The sequence below is a fragment of the Dipteris shenzhenensis genome, chromosome 3 (assembly GCF_047967505.1).
Source record: "Dipteris shenzhenensis isolate YYH24624 ecotype China chromosome 3, Dip_SZ_1.0, whole genome shotgun sequence".
NCBI classification, from domain to species: domain Eukaryota; kingdom Viridiplantae; phylum Streptophyta; class Polypodiopsida; order Gleicheniales; family Dipteridaceae; genus Dipteris; species Dipteris shenzhenensis.
Genome location: NC_141598.1, coordinates 21943557 through 21964368, shown reverse-complemented (window position 1 = coordinate 21964368; position 20812 = coordinate 21943557). Strand labels below are relative to the sequence as shown.

The following is a 20812-nucleotide window of genomic DNA, read 5'->3' as shown; positions in this document are numbered from 1 at the left end:
CCCTCTTGGAATAAAGCTGCCCCGATCGCAAAATCACTCGCATCGGCCTCTAAAACATAAGGCCGGGTAGGATCGGGTAATGCAAGAACGGGTGCTTCCTTGATAGCTAACTTCAAGGTTTCAAAAGCCTTGTTCAATGCATCATTCCAAGAGATCGGCTAAGTAGACCTGCGTCCACGACCTTTCAATATGTTTGTCAGGGGTGCCGTGATGTGTGAATAATCACGCACAGACTTCCGTAGAAATACCGTAAATCCTAGGAAAGAACGAAGTTGTTTCACAGTCTGAGGGATAGGCCATTCTAAAACCTTCTAGATACGATCCAGATCAATGCTAATACCTTCAGAAGAAATCTTGTGTCCTAAGTAAATGATCTCCTTTATAAAGAAGTCACATTTACTCATCTTGGCATAGAGCTTATGCTGTCTTAGAATAACTCAGACAATCTGGAGGTGTCCTATGTGATCCTCTAGCATTCGGCTATATACCAAGATGTCATCTAAGAACACTACAACGAATTTGCCCAAAAAATCTCGGAACAAATCGTTCATCATTTGCTGGAAGGTGACAGGAGCATTGATCAAACCAGAAGGTAATACAAGAAACTCGTAGTGGCCATACCTAGTTCAGAATGCGGTTCTATCTATGTGTTTAGCATAGATACGGATTTGGTGATAACCCGTACGCAAATCAATCTTAGTGAAATACTTCGCTCCGACTAAACGGTCTATTAGATCATCGGAACGAGGTAGAGGGTATCGATTCTTAATTGTCACTTTATTCAATCGTTTATAATCTATACACATTCTCCATGTAGAATCTTTCTTCTTTCTTAAGAGGACAGGTGCTCCCCAAGGTGATTTACTCGGGCGAATATAGCCCATATTCAAGTAATCCTGTAGCTGTGAAGCTAACTCATCCTCCTCAAGCTGGCTCATCCTATAAGGTGGAACACTAATAGGTTGAGCCCCAGGTACTAAGTCTATGTGATGATCTACTGCCCGTTCTGGAGGTAAACCTTCCAGCAGTTGAGCAGGGAATACATCCATGAAATCATCTAACAACGTTCTCAATTCACGGTGTTCAAACACACTTAAATCATTCTTGTTATTAACAGAGACAACAAATGAAGAAAGCGGAATCAAAACACACTGATAGACATCATAATGAGAAGTGTTTAATATATTCCGAAGCTACATCGCAAATACAATAGGTCCCTGAGAAAAGGGAATGTTATCACACTGAATACAAAATTGGGTGTCCCTATCCAAAAAAGAAAGAGTATGGTCCTTCCATCTAATCCGAATATCGTGGGTTTTAAACCACTCTATTCTAATTAACAAGTCCACATGCTCCAAGTGCGTGACATAGCACGTAAGAGCCGCTGTGTATTCTTGAATCCGGATAGAAAGGGCTTCAATCTTGCGATCCTAAAACTGCTTCCCAGCTGGAAGCTGCACCTCATAGGTGTGATCGCTAGGTATCGTGGACAGCCCCATCTTCTGCACAAGTTTGTAATTAACAAAGTTATGAGAGTTGCTCGAGTCAAAGAGAATGTGAACTCTTTGGTCCCTAACTTCTCCATAAACTCAGAAAAGATCATGGGAACCAAATAACGAAGTATTAAAAGTACAATTACAAGAAAGTGGGCAGGTAATGACATCTACAGAAATACCTGTCATCGAAACTTGATTAGCTCCCTTAGCTTTGGTACCCGACACGTAGAAATCACAGTTTAAAAGTGCCATTTCTACATTGTTAAATGGCAACCAAAAGTGCCATATTTGTTTGCCATTTTTCATGTTTGAAATGGAAAAACCAAGTGCCATACTATTTTGCCATTTTTACGTATGAAATGGAAACCAAAATTGCCATATATTTTTGCCATTTTTACATTTGAAATTGCAACTAAAAGTGTCATAGAATTTTCCCATTTTTACATCCTAAATGGAAACCAAAAGTGCTATATATTTTTGCCATTTTTATGTATGAAATGGCAACTAGAAGTGCCACATAGTATTGCCATTTTTGTGTAAGAAATGGCAACCAAAATTGCCCTATATTTTTTCCATTTTTAATGTATGAAATGGCAAATATATGACTTGAAATTAATGGCTAAGAATGGGTGAAATGAACCAAAACGTGGTGTCTTATAGAGAGCCTCAACTCATCCACTAGATTGCTCTTAGATTGCTCTTCATTATTATTGGTGGAGAGGTGCTAAGATTGAAACTAATTGGCTAAGTTTTGGTGCTAAGATTGATACTAATTGGAGCTTCGGTCCCGGCGCTTGCTTCTGGTTCTTGCGCTTAGGACAATCATTCTTAGTGTGGCTCCGCTCCTCGCAGAAGAAGCAACGTCCTTCCTTCTTTAGCTTCAAGGTACGAAGGAAACGGGCACGACCATTCTTCGCCTGAGTCAAATGTTTCTTGGAGGCGTTGTCTATAGACTTCGTCTCCCTGGTACCACTGGTAGACTGGAAGAACTTCCGCTTGTTCTTCCCACCCGTGTCAGCAACTGTGGTTCCCTTTGCACTGGCCATGGTATCATCATAAATACGCGCATAATTCATGGCCTCTTGCAACGTGATACACTTGTTGTTCTTGATCTGTAACTTATACGAGTCAGGCAAACCATTCACAAAGAAACCTAACAAGGTCACTGGATCCATCTTTGTAGCTCTGGTCTGCAAATCCCGAAACCTCTGAAGATAAACCTCAAAAGTCAAATTCAGCTTGGACATCTGGAGGGCTTTGAGCTTGCCTACGATATCGTAATCTTCCTCCTCCTTCAGATGCTCTTTCCTGAAGACCCCTTCGAATTCTATCCATGTTGCAGGCTTGGGTTGGAGTTCCTTCCACCACAATAAAGCCTTTCCTGACATAAACCCAGCTGCAAGCTGTATTTTCTTGTCATCTGGGTAAGGGTGAAACTAGAAGTGTACTTGCCACTTGTGCAACCAAGTGTCAACAACCTCCTTGGTACGAGACTTCTGGTCTCCGGGAAAAGGATCTGGAGTGATGTTCGGACCTAACACTGAAGCCATGGCATCCACATGCGTGAGCGCCTGAACAGTGCTAGTCAAAAGTGTGAGTGTGGTTTGAATCCCTTGGAGTTGCTGTGTCAATCCCGTTTGATTCGTGTTAACTTGCTCAAACTTTCCATCAAGAGCAGTGGTGAATTCACTGAAGGCTTTTTTCGTAATCAGATCATCGTAGAGACCCTGATCATCCTCCGCATGGTAGTTCAAATCCTGGTCTCCCATCGCAAGCTCAGGGTCTGCAGAATCAGCCATGACTGAAATCTGATCTGAAAAGAAGATAGGCTAGAGAAGAGAAACAAGCAGGTGGCCTCGGAGCTAGGAGGTAGAAACGAAGTGGAAGCTGGCCAAGAAGGAGGCGATGGAAGAAGGGAAAGCTGGTCGATGAAGAAGGTAAGCAGCTGAGCAGAGCTGACGATTCAACTCAGATTCTGGAACCTGGGACTCCGCTCTTGGCTGTCCGTACGAAGGACTGTAGCAAACCGTACAAGTGTTCTGGCTCCCGGGCGTGAAGATGTAGAGGGGCTGGAATTTTGCGCAATCTGCAGGCTATGGGAGACGGCAATTTGGCCGAACTTATAGCGGGAGAGCAGGCTTTTAGTAAAGCCCTGCTTTTCCAAAAGCTCACCCTCCAAAACTGGAGGGGTAGCGTTTTTTTAAACCCCCAGGCCCCCCGAAAAGCAACTGGCCTAGATTGCGATCTAGCCCTATCCCGTTGCGCACCTTCCTGCGCTCCCCTTCTACCTGCCATCACAATCCCTGAGCAGCCAGCCAACATGCGGGATCCCCTTTGGTTCACCCCAACTCTACGCTCCCTCCTGACTCCCTTCTGACGCCTCTACCAGGTCCCCACTACTTCCTCCTAACTACACCTCTCTCCCTCTCTCTCTACCTGCCACTTCTTGCAACAAAATCACCCTGCACTCTCTCTCCTTCCTTCTATCCCAAACCAAAACCACTTCCCTTAAGCAATGAACCCACAGACACTTGCAAGGTTTAAGCACGAGTTTCAAAATTAGGGCATACCTAGAGGAGAAATCGTCCAAAATTCTCGCAAAAGAAGTTCCTACCTCAAGAGTTGGCTCTAATACCAACTGACACGTCCCCAGCACTCCTGAAACCTCTGATCTGCAAGCAAACACAAGAACACACACAACATGAGGAAACTGAGCAGGCTGCTCACCACCCATCCATGACATCTACGGGATGTGATCCCAAATCAGGAGATGTCCCCTCCGAGCCACGAGCTGAGCTACTGGCACGAACTCCCAACCAGATCCTAACCATCCTGGTGTCCCATACCACCAGGTGGCGCTGTGAAGCCTGGGATCTGCTGCTGGGCCTTGGGCTACGCTATGATGCAGGCGCACGTCCGCGACTCAATCCAAGATCAGACCTAGCACCTGGGAACAAAACTTGCTCCCATCGGCTCTCTAAGAACTGAACCCCTGGGCCCCTTATATAGACTCGGGCCCCAAGTGCCAAAAATAGCGAAGACCTCTAACTGGTTCGTACCCTTGCCACTCAACCCAAGAATCAAGCCTGCCTAGCTCTAAGCCTCCCCACGCTACCTGAGCTAGTCTTGTGTACCCAGTACACGTCGGATACCCATCCGTGCACATGATAGCGAGCCCTTCGCTCCAGCCCACAGTGGCTTGTATGAGTTTACATTGATTTCTGCACTTTTGTCCCATAGGCCCACGAGGCCTCCCGCAGACGTTAATCTCTCTCTCTCTCTCTCTCTCTCTCTCTCTCTCTCTCTCTCTCTCATATCATGCTTAGAACCAAGATCCCTAGGATCGACATCCGATGACCCTGTGAGGGCCCTGCTTTTGTGGCATGACATTTAAAAAATAATTTTTCTTCTTCCTCTTCCTCTTCTTCTTCCTCTTCCTCTTCATCTTCTCCTCCTCCTCCTCCTGCCGCTCCTTCTGCTGCAGCTGCTCGGGTTCAACTTCTGCGGATACTGTGGACTCTGTTGGATGTGGCTGGAGACTAGGACACTTGGCGTTCCACAACCGGCTATTATTTCTTGTTGGGGTCAGTGGGATCATTTCTTGGCTTAGTAAGAAGCAACCAATCATCACTCTTTCATCCACCGAGGCGGAGTACAGAGCTGCGAGTCCTTACAGCTCAGATAGGTCCTTGATGACATGGAGGTCATTCAGGAAGAAGCTGTGGAGATGTACTGCAACGACCAGAGTTGCACAAAGCCCGGGATTTCATGCTTGGACAAAACAAATCAATTTTCACTACCACCTCATTAGGATAGGCCAGATCTGAGGCCTTCTAGTTGGCCAAACCAGCCAGTCTGTGGTCAGTGGGATTACACACCTGGTCAGCCTGGTCTGTAGATCACCCTGGTCCTATATGAAGGCCCATCTGCTGAGTGATTTTGGTATTGCACTGCAATCCTCATTTGAAACGTGCTGGAGGCCATCCCTCAGCAGTGCATTCAGCCTTTCTTCCTCAGTGTTTTGTGGCAGTCCTTGCCTGTGTTTGCCCAGCATCTGCTGGATGACTTGTGCTCTTCCTGAGCCCTTTTACCCACTTTTGTGGAGGTTTATACCAAGTTGTTTTGGCTTGCAACATTGCATACTCTGTTTTATGGTTTCATCTACAGTTTATGGTTCTAAGCATGATGTGTGTGTGTGTGTGTGTGTGTGTGTGTGTGTGTGTGTGAGAGAGAGAGAGAGAGAGGAGAATGTATGAGGGGGGAGAGCGGCAATGACAATGCCTTTGTTGCACAAGGCAAGAGCAAGGGCAGGGAAAGGGCAAGCCTGGCACAAGCAAGGCCAACAAAAAGAGAGATGAAAAATTTGATGACAAAGAGGACTCTTCTAGTAGTGGAAGCCGGAAAAAGACAAAATTCTTCTACTGAGACCAAACAAGGGATAAGAAGAAGACTCCAATCAAGAATGAGAGGCATCAAAACTAGTAGCAAATGTGGCAACATGAAGACTTTGCTTGGTGACAACTCCAAGTGTAGGACAGCAATGTTTGCTCAGAATGCTCTGATACCAAAGCTAACTCCACTTGCATAAGGGAGTGATACTTCAAGCATCAGAGTTAGAGGAGTAAGGGACACTGAAGATGGCAGTACAAGGGTTACACATGGATGCTATGGGTACCTCCAGGAGGTACCTAGTTTGTTTCCAAAGCAAACAATCAAACGGGTGGATCCAACCGTATATATCTAGATGAATCCAAGAACATGCCCAAACTCATCCTCTAGAAACGCAACATAGTGCAATTTCAATCTCATGATAGTCACTCATAGGTTGAAAATCATAAACTCCATCACGCATAGCAGGGACTAGCTACTATGACATCCCCACTCACGTCATCAACACCCAACAGTGGGTGTAGACCATGGTATAAACATATGCTTTCACACATACCAATCCACACACCCACACATACTTGAGCATCGATTTATACAAAGTCTTCATATTGAGTTTCTGTCGGCACTCCGGAGGTGAGGGTGGTACCAACCATATATATATTCTTTGTGCGTACATCAAACATCAGTAGCAACATGCTTTCGAAGTGTTTACCTTGTTTCTCTCAGGTGCCAAGGAAATGGAGGGTGAAAGCAGTTCTGGCAACAACGCACTTCTTGCTCCTTAGTCCTAGTAACATACACCAAAGCGTCAGCACCGAAAACCCATAATTGATTAATGATAGGCGTTTTCCCTAAGTATGCCTACAGAGAAGCCATCCCTTTAACTACTTCGGCCGCGGTCCTATAAAGGATGAAAACAACTGCATTGACTAGCTCCACCCAAAAAGTCCGTGGAAGTTCTTTCCCCTAAGCATGCTCAAGCCCATCTCAAGTATCATTCGATTCTTTCACTTTGCCACCCTGTTCTACTAGGATGTCCGTGCAGTCATCAATTGGCACTTGATACCTTTCTTCTTCTGTTGAAGTGAATTCTCCGCCTCAGTTTCTTCCTGGTCTAGCTTTCCACCTTCATTTTCCATTCTTTGAATTTGTTGAAGGTGTGAGGCTTTTTGGATAGACAGTAGATCCATGTGACTCGATTGAAGTCATCAATGAAAGTATGAAATATACTAACCTAAGAGCGATGTCACCACAATGTAAATATCCTAAGTCAAAGTACAATTGACCATTTATCTGATCATAATTAAAGAGTTTTTATTTGTGTTAATTATGGTCAAAGAGTTCTTTTAATGGTTAGAGAATTGACTACGGTCAAAGATACTTTACTCTGGTCAAGTAAACCTGACTTCAGTCGGGGAGGCTTGGTTTACTACCAAGAGGGTTAACTGCAATTAACCAAAGAACCACAGAGCTAACTATGGTCAGAGAGTGTTGACTTCAACGAGACTTGGCATACGCCAAGAGGGTTAACTACGGTTAACCAAGATGTGCCAACTTCGGTTAGAGAGTTGTGTCAACTTCGGTTGGAGAGACTTGACTATAATTAAGGCGCCTGGACCCTTGGTCAAAGCCTCTTAATTATGATCAAGAGCATTGACTTCGGTCAACCAAAGAATAAATATACATTTTTATATTTGTTATGTGTGCACATGTGTTCAGTGGAGACTCCCACCGTGACTAGAATTAGTCCACAGTGTGTTATTTGCATGCAAAGCGCTAACAATTAATGGGTGCCATGGTGGTGCGCTTTAATTAATTGTTGCAAGTACTAGGAAGAGTGATTTTCCTAAGCCCTACGGGAGCCTAACAAGAGTCTAGGAGGCGATTCGCGTGACCAAGCGCTTCGAAGACTCCAGAGTTGCCCTTAGTAGCATGTAATTAGGAAAGTAAAGTAGAATTTGACAAGTGGCTTGTTGCCAAGAAAGGGAGCCTAAGAGCTCATGTAATTTTTCATTTTTTACGTTTGAATTATGTATGAACAGCTTCCACGCTGAACTCATGTATTCCTTCTTCTCTCAAGCAATAAAATCCTTCGGGGGGGTCCAGCCCGACTGTTGTCTTCTCTCAAGCAATAAAATCCTTCGGGGGGGTCCAGCCCGACTGTTGTCCTGGGCCCTAGCGTATCTGTTGAGAGAGGGAGAGAGGGAGAGCAAATGAGAGTTTCTTTTCTATCTTTTACAAGTAAGGTTTCATTGGTATCAGAGCTTCGCTCGCCTCCTTTTTGAACGGGGTGACGATCTAAAGCTTAAAGGCTCACAAGCGATCGACGCAAGCACAAGCCACGGGATCACTGATTATCAGGCCAGTGACGATCCAAGTCATCAAGAAAGCGTGCCAAGTCATCAAGAAAGCGTGCCGCATCTAAAGTGTAGACTGCGTACGCTTTTCTATCTGTGGTATCCGCGTTAAGGTGGGAACAGACGTAAAACTCCAGGAGCTCCCTTGAGGTTGGCTATGCCTTTGATAGGTGACCAATTGCATTGGGCATTGAGGCGACGGGAGCATTTCTGACGATTTGGTAACCGTGCAAGGCTACATAAGCTTGTACCTCTTGGCTACATCATTCCAGCATTTGACGGAAGCCTGGGCGTATCGTGCATAAGTATCACACAGAGGCTTGGATGGGTGACGCAAAGCTTCTGCAAAGCAGCGTCTCACCTGTGAGCCAATCATGGCGTAAAGTATTGCCTAGGCCGTGAGACATACTTTCCGTTGCCAGTCAGCGTCAGGCGTGGAGAAGGTGCAAAGGAGCGGGTCATGCTACTGTTTTAATTCCGGCTAGTGGATGGAAATCTTTGCTAGTCCCGTGACTCTGTGTGCGCGCGATGCTGGCGATGCTCTCTGCTCTAAAGCTTCACGAAACTGCTAAGGTGACGCAACGTCCACGTGGATGCTGACGTGGCCAAGGTGCCAACTAGGAGTACACGTGGCAGATGAGCAGCAGGCTTGATGACGTGGCAGTCCATGCTGGCAAACAGCTCAGTGGATGACGTGGCGTCCGCACGTGTGGTGCTGACATGGATGATGGCAGGGCTGACAGGAAGCTGACATGGCACTGACACGTGGCAGACAGGTCAGCTGCTGATGTGGCAAACCAGTGGTTCAGTTAACTTTGGTTAGTTCACCCTGGTTAGAAGTTCAGTTAGTTGGTCTAACCAAACCAAATTGGTTAGACAAACCAGGTTTGACCAACTAACCTTGGCTGTAGTTAACCAGACCATAGTTGGTTAACTAGACTACAGTGGGTTGAATTCAGTTGGGAGCCAACCAAACCAGACCAGAACTAGTCTGGTTAGAGTAACCAGCCGGTTACTTCATCTAGTTACTGTCCCCCCAAAAAAAAAAAGTTACAGAGACTGTTTCTGCTAGCAGTTTTCACCTATCTGAGAGAGTATTTACTGGCAGAAAAAAGCAGAAAAACAGAGAAATCAGAGATTTGCAGAAAAGAGAAAATGTATGCCTTTGTGCTCAGGAAAAGGGAGTCAGATGCATTCTGAGTGCTTTTTGCAGCAGCCAGAAAAGGGGCAATATAGTTGTTGATGCCTTGGCAACCTTGTGGGTATATGTCTTGAGTTGACAGCCCGGTACTGGCATAGACTGTGAATGCAAGACACCTCTTGTTGAGGTAATTTCTCTCTTTGAAAAGCAAAGGTTGCGTGCCTTAGTTGCATACACAGTGTGTGTGAGAAACTTACAGATCTCAGACAAGTTGTAAGAAAATGGCTCAATCACCTATCCAGTGGGATTCACAAGATAGGGATGCACATCCAAGACAGAGAAGTGTGCAACAAACTCAGCAAGAATTTGAGTAGATGGTACGCACTCGTATGCAAGAGATGGAAAATCTCAGAAGGGATCCAAGAGCTCAGTATTTGTTTCAAGCAGAAGCTATGCCTAATGCAGCATATGATGTGCCAATGCCAGAGGCACACTCTCGTGTACAGCGAGAGAAAGATCTCATAGGGGACGGTCTCATAACAGGAAGAGATCGAGGCATCATCACCGATCTCCAAGTCCTTCACCGTCTACCTCGAGCTCCACTTTTGTATCTTCTTCTTTATCAGATAAACCATCCAGGAAAAGAGGGAAACACAAGAAGCCTAGGAAGAGAAAGTCTTCCAGAGAGACCAAGGAATTCAAAGAGGGAGGTAAATTTGTCAAGTTTATGACCTATAATGGACAATATGGTCATACAGACACAGCATTGCAGTTCATCAGGCAGTTTGATGCTGCATTCGGTATAGAAAAGTTTTCAGAATCCTCCAAGTTAAGAATGGTCAGTTTGCACTTGACAGCAACAGCTCGTGCATGGTGGAGTGCACAGAGCACAGATGGGTCAGCCCCAAAGAGGTGGAAGGACTTCAAGGAAGCCTTCTACCAGTAGTTTATGCCTAAACAGTTTAGAGATCATGTTCTTCAAGATTGGGACAATTTGCATATGGATGCAAGAGATACAGTGGATGTGTACAACCAGAAGTTTTGGGATGCTTATTTGCAGGTTGCACCTTTCAAAAAGATCTCCAAAGGAACCCAAATGAGAAGATATAGAGCAAGTCTCAGTCCAAGAATCCAGGCAGTAGTGAATGCTTTGGGGGCAAAGAACATTCAAGACCTTATGCATTCAGCTTCAGTAGCTAGTCTTGTGCCTTTACAAGATCCATCTACAGTACTATCCTTGCATGCAGGACGTGCTGAAAGAAAGAAAACTGATTTTTCAAAATCAGAAAAGAAAGAGTATCCCAAAGTTGAAAAGAAAGGGTTTCAGCCTCAAAAGCTGAGGGGTAAACATGCAAATGAATAAATCTTTCATAATATTTATATTCAATAGCACTACAAACCAAGCATGAAAATCAAATATTTCAATATTATTTAAAGTACTACCACATTTATTGGATGTTGTAACTTAGATGGTAAGTTCAAGGTGGCCTTTGAGATGTCCAATGCTAGTAAGAAAAGCAAGTCCCTTTTCCTCTTGTTTTCTCGATTTATAAAAACAGTAAGAAAAATATCACCTATAGCTTCTCATTATCTATTCTCTTCATAAAACGATGAATAGTTGCACATTTAGAGCAATAAGGCTAAATTGTTGAAAATGCATGGATAGGAACTAGAAGTAATGTGTGGGGTACAAGGGGTTGAAAACTAATATAACACATGCAATTATTTGCATGTCAATGAAAACAATATAACACATTGACTTCTTAGTCTGTTGATGAAGCATCTTAGTGCAACTACCCCATAAAAAATCTATGAAACACGTGAAGCAAGCACAGATTTAAAGTCCCCTCTCCATACATGCATATAGAATAGTTATATTAGATGAGCATTTTGTAAAGTTTGTAAATGACTCATAATTTCCAAATTAAAAAAAATATTTCGCGCCTCAAGCACCGTGGGAAAGTATTACAATGGACTTTATTTTTTATTTACCAAGATCAAAGTCAGGGAATGATGGGATTTGGCCTATCATTGATAGATTCAGCAAGCAAGCTCATTTCATTCCGGTTCGCAAAACCATAAAGGCAGATCATATGGCTAAGCTTTTCATGGCACACATCTTTAAGCACCATGGTATGCCTAAGTCCATTGTCAGTGATCGAGATCCCATAATGACTAGTCTATTCTGGAGAGCTTTATTTGATAACATGGGGACGAATTTGAATTTTTCTTCTTCTTACCATCCCCAGACAGATGGTCAAAGTGAAGTAGCAAATTCTACAGCATTGGATATGTTGAAATGCTACGTGGGTGACCAAGGTTCAGACTGGGAAAAGTACCTACCATTGGTAGAGTTTGCTTACAATAATACAGTGCACAGCTCTACAGGGAAAGCCCCCTTTGAGGTCATTTATGGGAAGGTGATTCTGCCACCTATCCTAAGGACCAAGGATGAAATATTTGCAGCTGATCAGTTTGTGAGAGACCTCCAGACAGCTTACAGCCAAGTCCGGACAGCAATTGAAAGGTCTCAAGAGAAGCATAAAAGAGCTGCAGATAAGCATAGGAGACAGTTAGATCTCAAGGAAGGGGATTGGGTACTTTTAAAGTTCGAGAAAGCTAGGCTCCGCAAGTTTAAAGGCAAACAAAAAGTGTATGCAAAGTTATCTTCCAGGTATTTTGGCCCTTTCAGGGTTACAGAAAGAATAAATGAGGTTGCATACAGGTTAGCATTGCCAGAGCATTGGAGGATTCACAATGCATTCCATGTGAGTCTTCTAAAGAAATTCCAAGGGCCAGAGCCTACAGAGCCAGTATCAGAAGATCCACCAGAAGTGGATGAGCTAGAGGAGGTCCTTCAGCCAGAGCAGATTGTGTACCATATTGTACGCAAAGGCCCTCAAGGCAAGGAGTTTTACATGTATCTTGTAAAATTCAAGAATTATACGGCATTAGATGCCAATGGATGGATGAAGACATGTTGTCCGGTCATCCACAGCTTTTGGATGTTTACAAGGAAGCTTTTCAGTTAAGGTCAACAGAATAGAAACCGAGGGGATGTCACCACAATGTAAATAACCTAAGTCAAAGTACAGTTGACCATTGACTCTGGTCAAGTAAACCTGGACTTCGGTCAGGGAGGCTTGGTTTATTACCAAGAGGGTTAACTGAGTTCTTTTAATAGTCAGAGAATTGACTACGGTCAAAGATACTTGACTCTGGTCAAGTAAACCTGACTTCGATCGGGAAGGCTTGGTTTATTACCAAGAGGGTTAACTGCGGTTAACTAGAGAACCACAGAGCAGACTATGGTCAGAGAGTGTTGACTTCGGTCAACAAGACTTGGCATACGCTAAGAGAGTTAACCAAGATGTGCCAACTTCGGTTGGAGAGTTGTGCCAACTTCGGTTGGAGAGACTTGACTATAATTGAGACACCTCGACCCTTGGTCAAAGCCTCTTAATTATGATCAAGAGCATTGACTTCGATCAACCAGAGAATAAATATACATTTTTATATTTGTTATGTGTGCACATGTGTTCAGTGGGGACACCCACCGTGACTAGAATTAGTCCACAGTGTGTTATTTGCATGCAAAGCGCTAACAATTAATGGGTGCCATGGTGGTGCGCTTTAACTAATTGTTGCAAGTACTAGGAAGAGTGATTTTCCTAAGCGCTACGGGAGCCTAACAAGAGTCTAGGAGGCGGTTCGCGTGACCAAGTGCTTCGAAGACTCCAGAGTTGCCCTTAGTGGCATGTAATTAGGAAAGTAAAGTAGAATTTGACAAGTGGCTTGTTGCCAAGAAAGGGAGCCTAAGAGCTCATGTAATATTTCATTTTTTACGTTTGAATTATGTATGAACAGCTTCCACGCTGAACTCATGTATTCCTTCTTCTCTCAAGTAATAAAATCCTTCGGGGGGGTCCAACCCGACTGTTGTCCTGGGCCCTAGTGTATCTGTTGAGAGAGGGAGAGAGGGAGAGCAAATGAGAGTTTCTTTGCTGTCTTTTACGAGTAAGGTTTCAGAGCGATCTTGTGATCTAAGTGAACCAACCCTGGTCCAACTCTAGTGGTTGGTTTAGTATGTAGTGGTGAAAGTCGGCTGGAAGTTGAGGAGATCTTCGAAATGTCACCTCCCCAAACAAAAACAGATTTTCTTATAGTTTCAAAAATGCTATCTAGAAAATACACGGAGAAACTTAACAGGAGACTATTCCGACTAATAAAATTCTCCTTAAAACTTACTATTTTGGAAAAAAACCTAAATAGAGATTAAGAAAAAACACACACACTAAATGTAGCTGAGACCTAAAAATAGAATGTAGTATCACAGACCTCCACCCATGTCTATGCGTTTGCTTATACCTCATAGCCACATGCAAAGGGAAGAATGTATTACTAAGCGGATCCAATGCAGAGAACAGCTAACAGATTCGCTCCTCTCCTCACAGGCTACACACACAGTGGCTGGCTCTCATACCAATGAAGCATCAACAAAATCAAGGGCCAGTTCCGATTCACCTTATTCACCTTTAAGCCATGGTTCTTCTATGCTCCTTCCTTGTTTTTCTCGGCCCTGTGGTCACCTTCTTTTCAATAAGGCCCTCCCCTGAACGTATTGCATGCCATTTGGGACCTCACATAGATCCCATGTGTCCTTCAACGACCCTTTCTCTAAAAGCCATCTCATGGGCCTCACTTGCACCCCATGATTAATGCCAATGCCTAAATATACTCATAGGCTTTAGCCCTTTTAACCTTGTGACAGTGAAGCACTATACAATGGTCTCCTGTGCACTTGTTTCTCTCTTTATAACTTCATAATGGTTTGCTTGTTAATTCTGAAATGTGTTCTCCCTTCATGTGAAACAAAGATAGCAAATCTTCAAAGATAACCATCAACAAGAACTTACGCACCTGTCCCTGAAATTCACCATAGAAAACCGTAGCAAAGCCACCCCTTCCTATCTCCTTGGCAATACTGAAATTGTCAGTGATTGCAGCAAGTTCTTCATAAGAAAACCTGATAAAACCACCCACGGGTGGAGTTTCAAATTCGTTTGACGAGGTCCCGAATGAGACCATGTTGATTCCACCATTCTGGCTGTTCAACCCTGCATATTTGTAGACGTTAATGACCTAGAACCTCGCATTTCTGCTCTGAGGTTAGCTCTCACAGACATGCAAGTGGCTACATTTCTGTACGCTTTTTAAAAAGGAAAAATCCCCAGATGAGAGAGCATTGACTTCCTCACCAGAAGATTCAATTGAACTTGGATCCAAAATCAGTGGAGCTTGGTTTTTGTCCTTGTCACTGAGTTGACCTTGCTTTTTTGAAGAATTCCGGCAAAAAAAACATAGTCCAGACCCTACAATAGCCAAAAAGGCACCTACTCCACCTAGACTCGCCCCCACAATGGTTCCTATGTTTGTGCCTCCACCTCCACCTCCTGTTGACAGAGAAGCAAAGATCAAAACTAGCAGAAAATAAGAGAGAAATCAAAGCATAGTAGATGAGAATTGGAGCATGTATGTGCAGTGGACAAGCTGAAATGTTCTGCCACCGCTCTCACCAGCTGATAATGCACTGAAACACAAATTAAACACAGGAATCAATTTCATTATTATCTTTCACAGCTTTACGACTAACTAGTGAGAAATCTTCCAAATGCTTTTAAAACGTGAACTGCTCGTACTAACCCTCTGTACAAACGTACCTACCTTGAATTAAAGGGCGGGTATATGCCACTGCTATCTGAACAAGCCACAGTAACAAGGTGTCAGTGAGAGCGAGCAGCTTTGACAAGTTGGTTCAGTCATAGGAAACATCGTTAACAGCCATAGGTGGAGCGGGTGAGATATTATTCGATTCAAAGTTCGACGCAAGAAGGAAGAACAAAGGAGGCAGCTGATCGACGTTCAAGTGAGAAGAATTGCTCACTTCGGATTGGGACGAAAAGTATGGATGTATACGCCTGAAGATTATCGGAACTGGTGGGGTTGTATTCTCGTACGAGGCTCTGTGACGCATTGAAGCGTTTGCTAACACTAGAGACGGTGTCGTTGGGTTGAACGACGTATGTTGCGAAGAATCCGTAATCTGTTGAAACCTTAGAGACGCCACATGAGCAATTAACTGGAATTCGGAGGGAATCACCAGGCACTAAGTTCTGTATGACACCACTATTGTCAGCGTCGATCCATGCCGGTTGTGTGAGGTTGCCATATTTGGAGGAAGCGATGGTGATATCGTTCTCACCGTTCAGTGTTACAGAATACAAGAAAACGCGTCCCAATTGATCGCCGACGCATTGGCAATCGAAAGGGATAAGCAAAGGTTGACCCGGAAGAAGGTTGAGAAGCTGAGCATCGCTGAGGTTATTGAGAGTCTGGAGGGAAGAGTAATCATTACCGAAGCCAAAACGAATGGCGACATCGGAAAGGGTATCGCCACTGGATATGAAGTAGAGTGCCATGGCGTTGCATCCAGATGGAGGGAGGCATTGGGAGTGAGAGGAGGAGCTGAGGATCGACAAGAAGAAGAGGGCGCAGGGGAGCAACAGAGGCATCTGAGAGGAAGGGGGACGAAGGATGGAAGGATCTGCACGAAAGGCAAACACAGAGTAGCGACCATGTTTGATCTTTATGCCACAACGAAAAAGTTGGTGTGTTGTACGACCTCGTTTTCTATCAGAACAACTCTTTCAATTGTTGTCTCCCTCTCTCTCTATGTATATATCGTGAACAATTGTTGGCACGTGGCGAGTTACTTGGAGAGCACTTGGCGTGGATATGGCGTCATGCAAAGATCAAGAAAGCCCTCGAGGCTCTTCTAGCTGCTCACGGAGACCTCCCACTTGTTGTGTGATCTTCTTGGTTTCTGTTTTGTTCGTCTGCATGCCTCTGTGATGAAACTGGTGGAGACGCCTCGTACTGGATCATGATGCTGACAACCAGGGGCAGTCACCAGGGTTCCAATTGATGCCAGAATTTTTGACGACACTCTTATCTGAGTTGGTGCAGTCCAATCTGAATGTCGCAGCATTAGCTTCTCATAATGCTTCTTCTACCCTTCGTCCAGGACATGACCCAAAGGTTTGACCAAAGTCCTTTGCAGGAGAGCCTGAAGAAGACATCTAAGATCACTCTCTGAATACCACCATTCGTCTGATCACCAGAAAGTAGAAGAAATTAAGCCTTCTTTTCAAGGCTTGGCGGCAGCGTGGTATCATCAATTAGATCTTGCAACCAAATCTTCATGGCCACAGTTGCGCTTGGCGTTGTCGAGTGCTTTTGGCAACACTGATACTGTGAAGAATGCGCTAACTCAGCTCGAATATCTAAAACAAGAGAAACTCATAGTTTCACAATTTGGTGAAGTTGACGCATTTGCTGATGCGGGCAGATAGTAACATGTCAGAGGACCTCAAACTTTTCTTTCTGTGGCCACGTCTGACATTTCAAGGCGGGACTCAAGATCAAGGTCCTAATACCTTGCATGAAGCATTACTTGTCGCTCAACGCATTGAGTTCAATTCGGCTAAAGGCATTGCGGGTGTACCAGCTCTTCCTCCGATTCTCCCTTTGCCAACTTCAGCCCCGACTCCTCTGGAGATTGATCACGTGCACAATGCTCAGTTCCCTTCTCGGAATGCACCAAAACGGACACCACAAGGGAATAAACCACAATTGCCGGATTGGGATGCTCAAGGACAACCCCAATGTTTCTATTGCAGTCGATTTGGCCACGTAAAGAAACACTGTCGCCAATTCTTAGCAACTCAGTCTTCAACTTCCATGCAAAATGCTCAGCAATCGGCAACATTTTCAGATTCTGTGGTGTCGGGAAAAGACCAGCTGGAGTTGTTTAGGGAGTGACGTCTTCAGTTGATGAAAAGACTCCCACGAAGTCTGTGGCCTTTGTTGTCGAAGCTCAAGTCAATATTAGTTTTGGTGGACTCAGGAAGTTCCCTAACAACTACCCATACGAAATTTGCTAATGAAATTCTTCTGCCCTTTCACAAAACTTCTCCTCAAAACGTAATGTTTGTTGATGCTTTAACTTACATACAGTCAACACAGCCTTGTGAAGTTCCTTTAACATTTGGTTCACATACTTTTAAAATTAAAGCGACAGCACTGTCTCAACAAATTTTCCCTCTCACGTTGGGTTTCGACTAGTTGCAAGAGCAACAAGCAATTTTGGATTTCAAGCATCGAAATCTGATCCTACCAAATCTGCTGCCAATACCTTGGGTGTCCTCCCGGCCATTTTCGAATCGAGTCTTTGCTGTTGTGATAGTGCAGGACATGTGGATTCGAGCCCAAGTTAACCAATTGTTGAACAACTTCCGTCAAGCATTTTCAACGGATATTCCTATAGTGACTACGGCCCCTATTCTTCATGAAATTCCCACAAGAGATGCTCGACCAGTAGTCACTGCTCAAAGACGCCGCTCCAAGAAAGATGTGGACAAAATAAGATGCCAAGTCGAGTCCATGTTGAAGGAACATATAATTCGCCATTCTAGAAGCCCGTGGGCTTGCGAACCTCACCTGGTGAAGAAGGCTGATAATTCATATAGATTCTACATTGATTTCAGTCCTCTCAATAAGGTCACAATTCAGGATATATATCCTTTACTACGCATTGACGACATTTTGGATACATTGTCTCAATCCAAAAACTTTTCAACACTGGAGCTCAAAAGTGGATACTAGCAAATTCTGGTGAAGGAGCAAGATAAATGCAAAATTGCCTTTCGCACACCCTTTGGACTCTGTGAGTTTAATGTGATGGCGTTTGGGTTGAATAATGGTCCGAGCTCTTGCCAAAGAGTCATGAACTTTGTCCTCCATCCGTTAATTATTCAACGCAAAGTGTTGGTTTATTTGGATGATATCCTCATTCACACAAGTTCTTTGAAGGAACACCTTGAGGTACTTAAGGAAGTGTTGCAGCTTCTTTCTCAATATAATCTTAAGTTGAATAAGAGTAAGTGCCATTTTGCCCAGATGCAGTTGCGCTTTCTCGGCTTTATCATTTCAGGTGACGGCGTGAAGTCAGATCTAGCAAAAGTGCAAGCCCTCAATGATTTTCCACTTCCTCAGTCTCCCAAGCTGTCGGAAAGGTTTCTCGGAATGGCAAGCTTCAGCTCCCGTTTCTTACCAGAACTAGCTTCATTAACGCAACCATTGAGGCAGTTGACTAAAAAAAATTCACGTTGGCTGTGGACTGCTCAGCATACAGTTGCATTCAATGCCATTCGGGAGTCCTTACAAGAGGATGCTTTACTTCGCCATCCCAACTTTGATCGACCTTTTTTAATCCGGACGGATGCTTCATATAAAGGGCTGGGTCCGGTACTGTTACAACAAGATCAGGAAGGTAATTGGTGTCCAATCTACTATGCAAGCAAGTCTTTAGCTCGTCGACCACTCGGCCACTGAGCTGAAGTGTTTAGCGGTTGTATGGGCAATCCAAAAGTTTCATGCATATGTGCACGGCACTCAATTTTATCTCTAAACAGATCACGCAGCATTGACAAGTTTGCTGTCCAAAAAAGCTCCTCATGGTCGGATGGCGAGGTGGATCCTCTTTCTACAAGATTATAATTTTGTGGTCACCTATCGGCCAGGGAAAATGAATACAGTAGTAGACGCATTGTCGAGAATGGATTGTCAGGTAACCCAGCAACAGATGGATCTAATGTTGCCCACAGCAAAGCGCACACCGTTGACTGTGCCAACAACAGATTTTAGTTTACCATCAACGGATGATCTCTGTCTTCTTCAATCGGCCGATCCAGAAATTGGGAAGATCAAAACTGCATTACAAGCTGCTGAAGTGTGTAAATCATTTGTCCTATTGAATGGATTAGTCTATTTTCACAAGCCGCCCTTTCAACCTCACTTGTATGTCCTTTCTCAGGTGCAATTTTTATACTTAAGAGCTTTTCATTATTCATTGTTTGGTGGACATCTGGGGTTCGCCAAAGTATTGTCCAAGCTTCGCACAAAATTTTACTGGCCGAGATTGCAGCATTCAGTTCATGAGTACATTCAATCTTGTGCAACCTGTCAAAGATTTAAGTCACCTACTACAAAGCCAGATGGAAATCTACAATCGATTTCAGCATCTGAACCCTTCGAGTTGATAGCTTATGATATAATGGGACCTTTTCCTGTGTCGGAGAAAGCAAATGTCTACATCATTGTCTTAATAGATTATGCGACTCGATGGGCAATTGCTCAACTGTTGCCATCAGCTAAAGCTGCAGATATAGCTAAGTTTTTGATCGACAATGTTATATTGGTTCATGGCTGTCCCAAAGCTATTTTGTCTGATCAAGGGGCGAATTCAAATCCGAAGTTCTGAAGATAGTAGCCATCATGTTGGGCATCAAACAGCATTTCACCAGCCCTTACCACCCTGATTGTAATGGGCTCACAGAAAGATTAAATAGAACAATCAAACTAATGCTTGCAATGTATGTGGATCCTCTACACCGACACTGGGACGTCGTTCTTCCGTATGTGGTCACGGCCTACAAAATCGCTCTTCAAGAATCAACTCAGGTCAGCCCTTTCGAAGCTCTATTTGGAAGGCCCCCTAGATTTCCTGCAGAAACAAGTCTGAGTAATACTTCTGACATTAAAAATAGAGATGCAATTCAATGGGCATCCTATCTGCAACACACGCTCCAGTTCATACGTCAAAATGCTTCGTCACATTTGAGATTGGCTCAAACAAGACAAAGAAAGTATTACAATCAAAAGCATCATTCCGCACAGTTGTGATCTGGTGACGTTATTCTACCCTGTGAAAAAAAAAGGATTAGCAAAGAAGTTTCTTCCGCGCTGGATTGGCCCGTATCAAATCACAGATCAGGTCGCAAAGATGACTTATGCCCTGCAACGTTGTGCCCCTGCTAAACGGACCAAAACTACTGCTCATATCGCAAGAATCAAACCCTTCTACTCCCGCACAGTCAAATTTTCAAACAGGGATAGTCGTGACGGGGGTCACAATGGTTGGCACGTGGCGAGTTAGTGGGAGAGCACGTGGCATTGAGATGGCGTCATGCAAAGATCAAGAAAGCCCTCGAGGCTGTTGTAACTGTTCAAGGAGACCTCCCAGGAAAAGAACGTTTGTGGCTTGGACGGCGGATCAGTTTGGATCCTCCGCCTTTCTACTTGTTGTGTGATCTTCTTGGTTTCTATTTTGTTCGTCTGCATGCATCTGTGACGATATGTATGTATGTATGTCTCTCTATGTATGTATGTATGTATGTATGTATGTATATGTGCTTATCTATCTGTTCTGCCTATATGTATGTATGTATATATGTATATGTTTCCATCCATATGTTTTGCCTTGTATGTATGTATATATATATATATATATATATATGTATGTGTGTGTA

The 20812-nt window shown here is 44.0% G+C and overlaps 1 protein-coding gene across 1 annotated transcript in view; it reads right to left on the bottom strand.

Annotated features, from left to right (window-relative positions):
• The window catches only part of LOC147903517 (chitin elicitor receptor kinase 1-like), a 40705-nt gene extending 24481 nt beyond the window's left edge, over nt 1-16224 (bottom strand). Inside the window, exons 1-6 of the mRNA XM_087399616.1 lie at nt 16168-16224; nt 15328-16109; nt 15108-15141; nt 14960-14973; nt 14642-14836; nt 14304-14500 (exon numbers count right to left, since the gene is read on the bottom strand). Of these exons, the coding sequence (XP_087255742.1) occupies nt 14304-14500; nt 14642-14836; nt 14960-14973; nt 15108-15141; nt 15328-15955 (1068 nt within the window). The 5' untranslated portion in view covers nt 15956-16109; nt 16168-16224. The remainder of the gene's footprint in view (nt 1-14303; nt 14501-14641; nt 14837-14959; nt 14974-15107; nt 15142-15327; nt 16110-16167) is intronic.
• Between the last annotated feature and the right edge of the window lie 4588 nt (nt 16225-20812).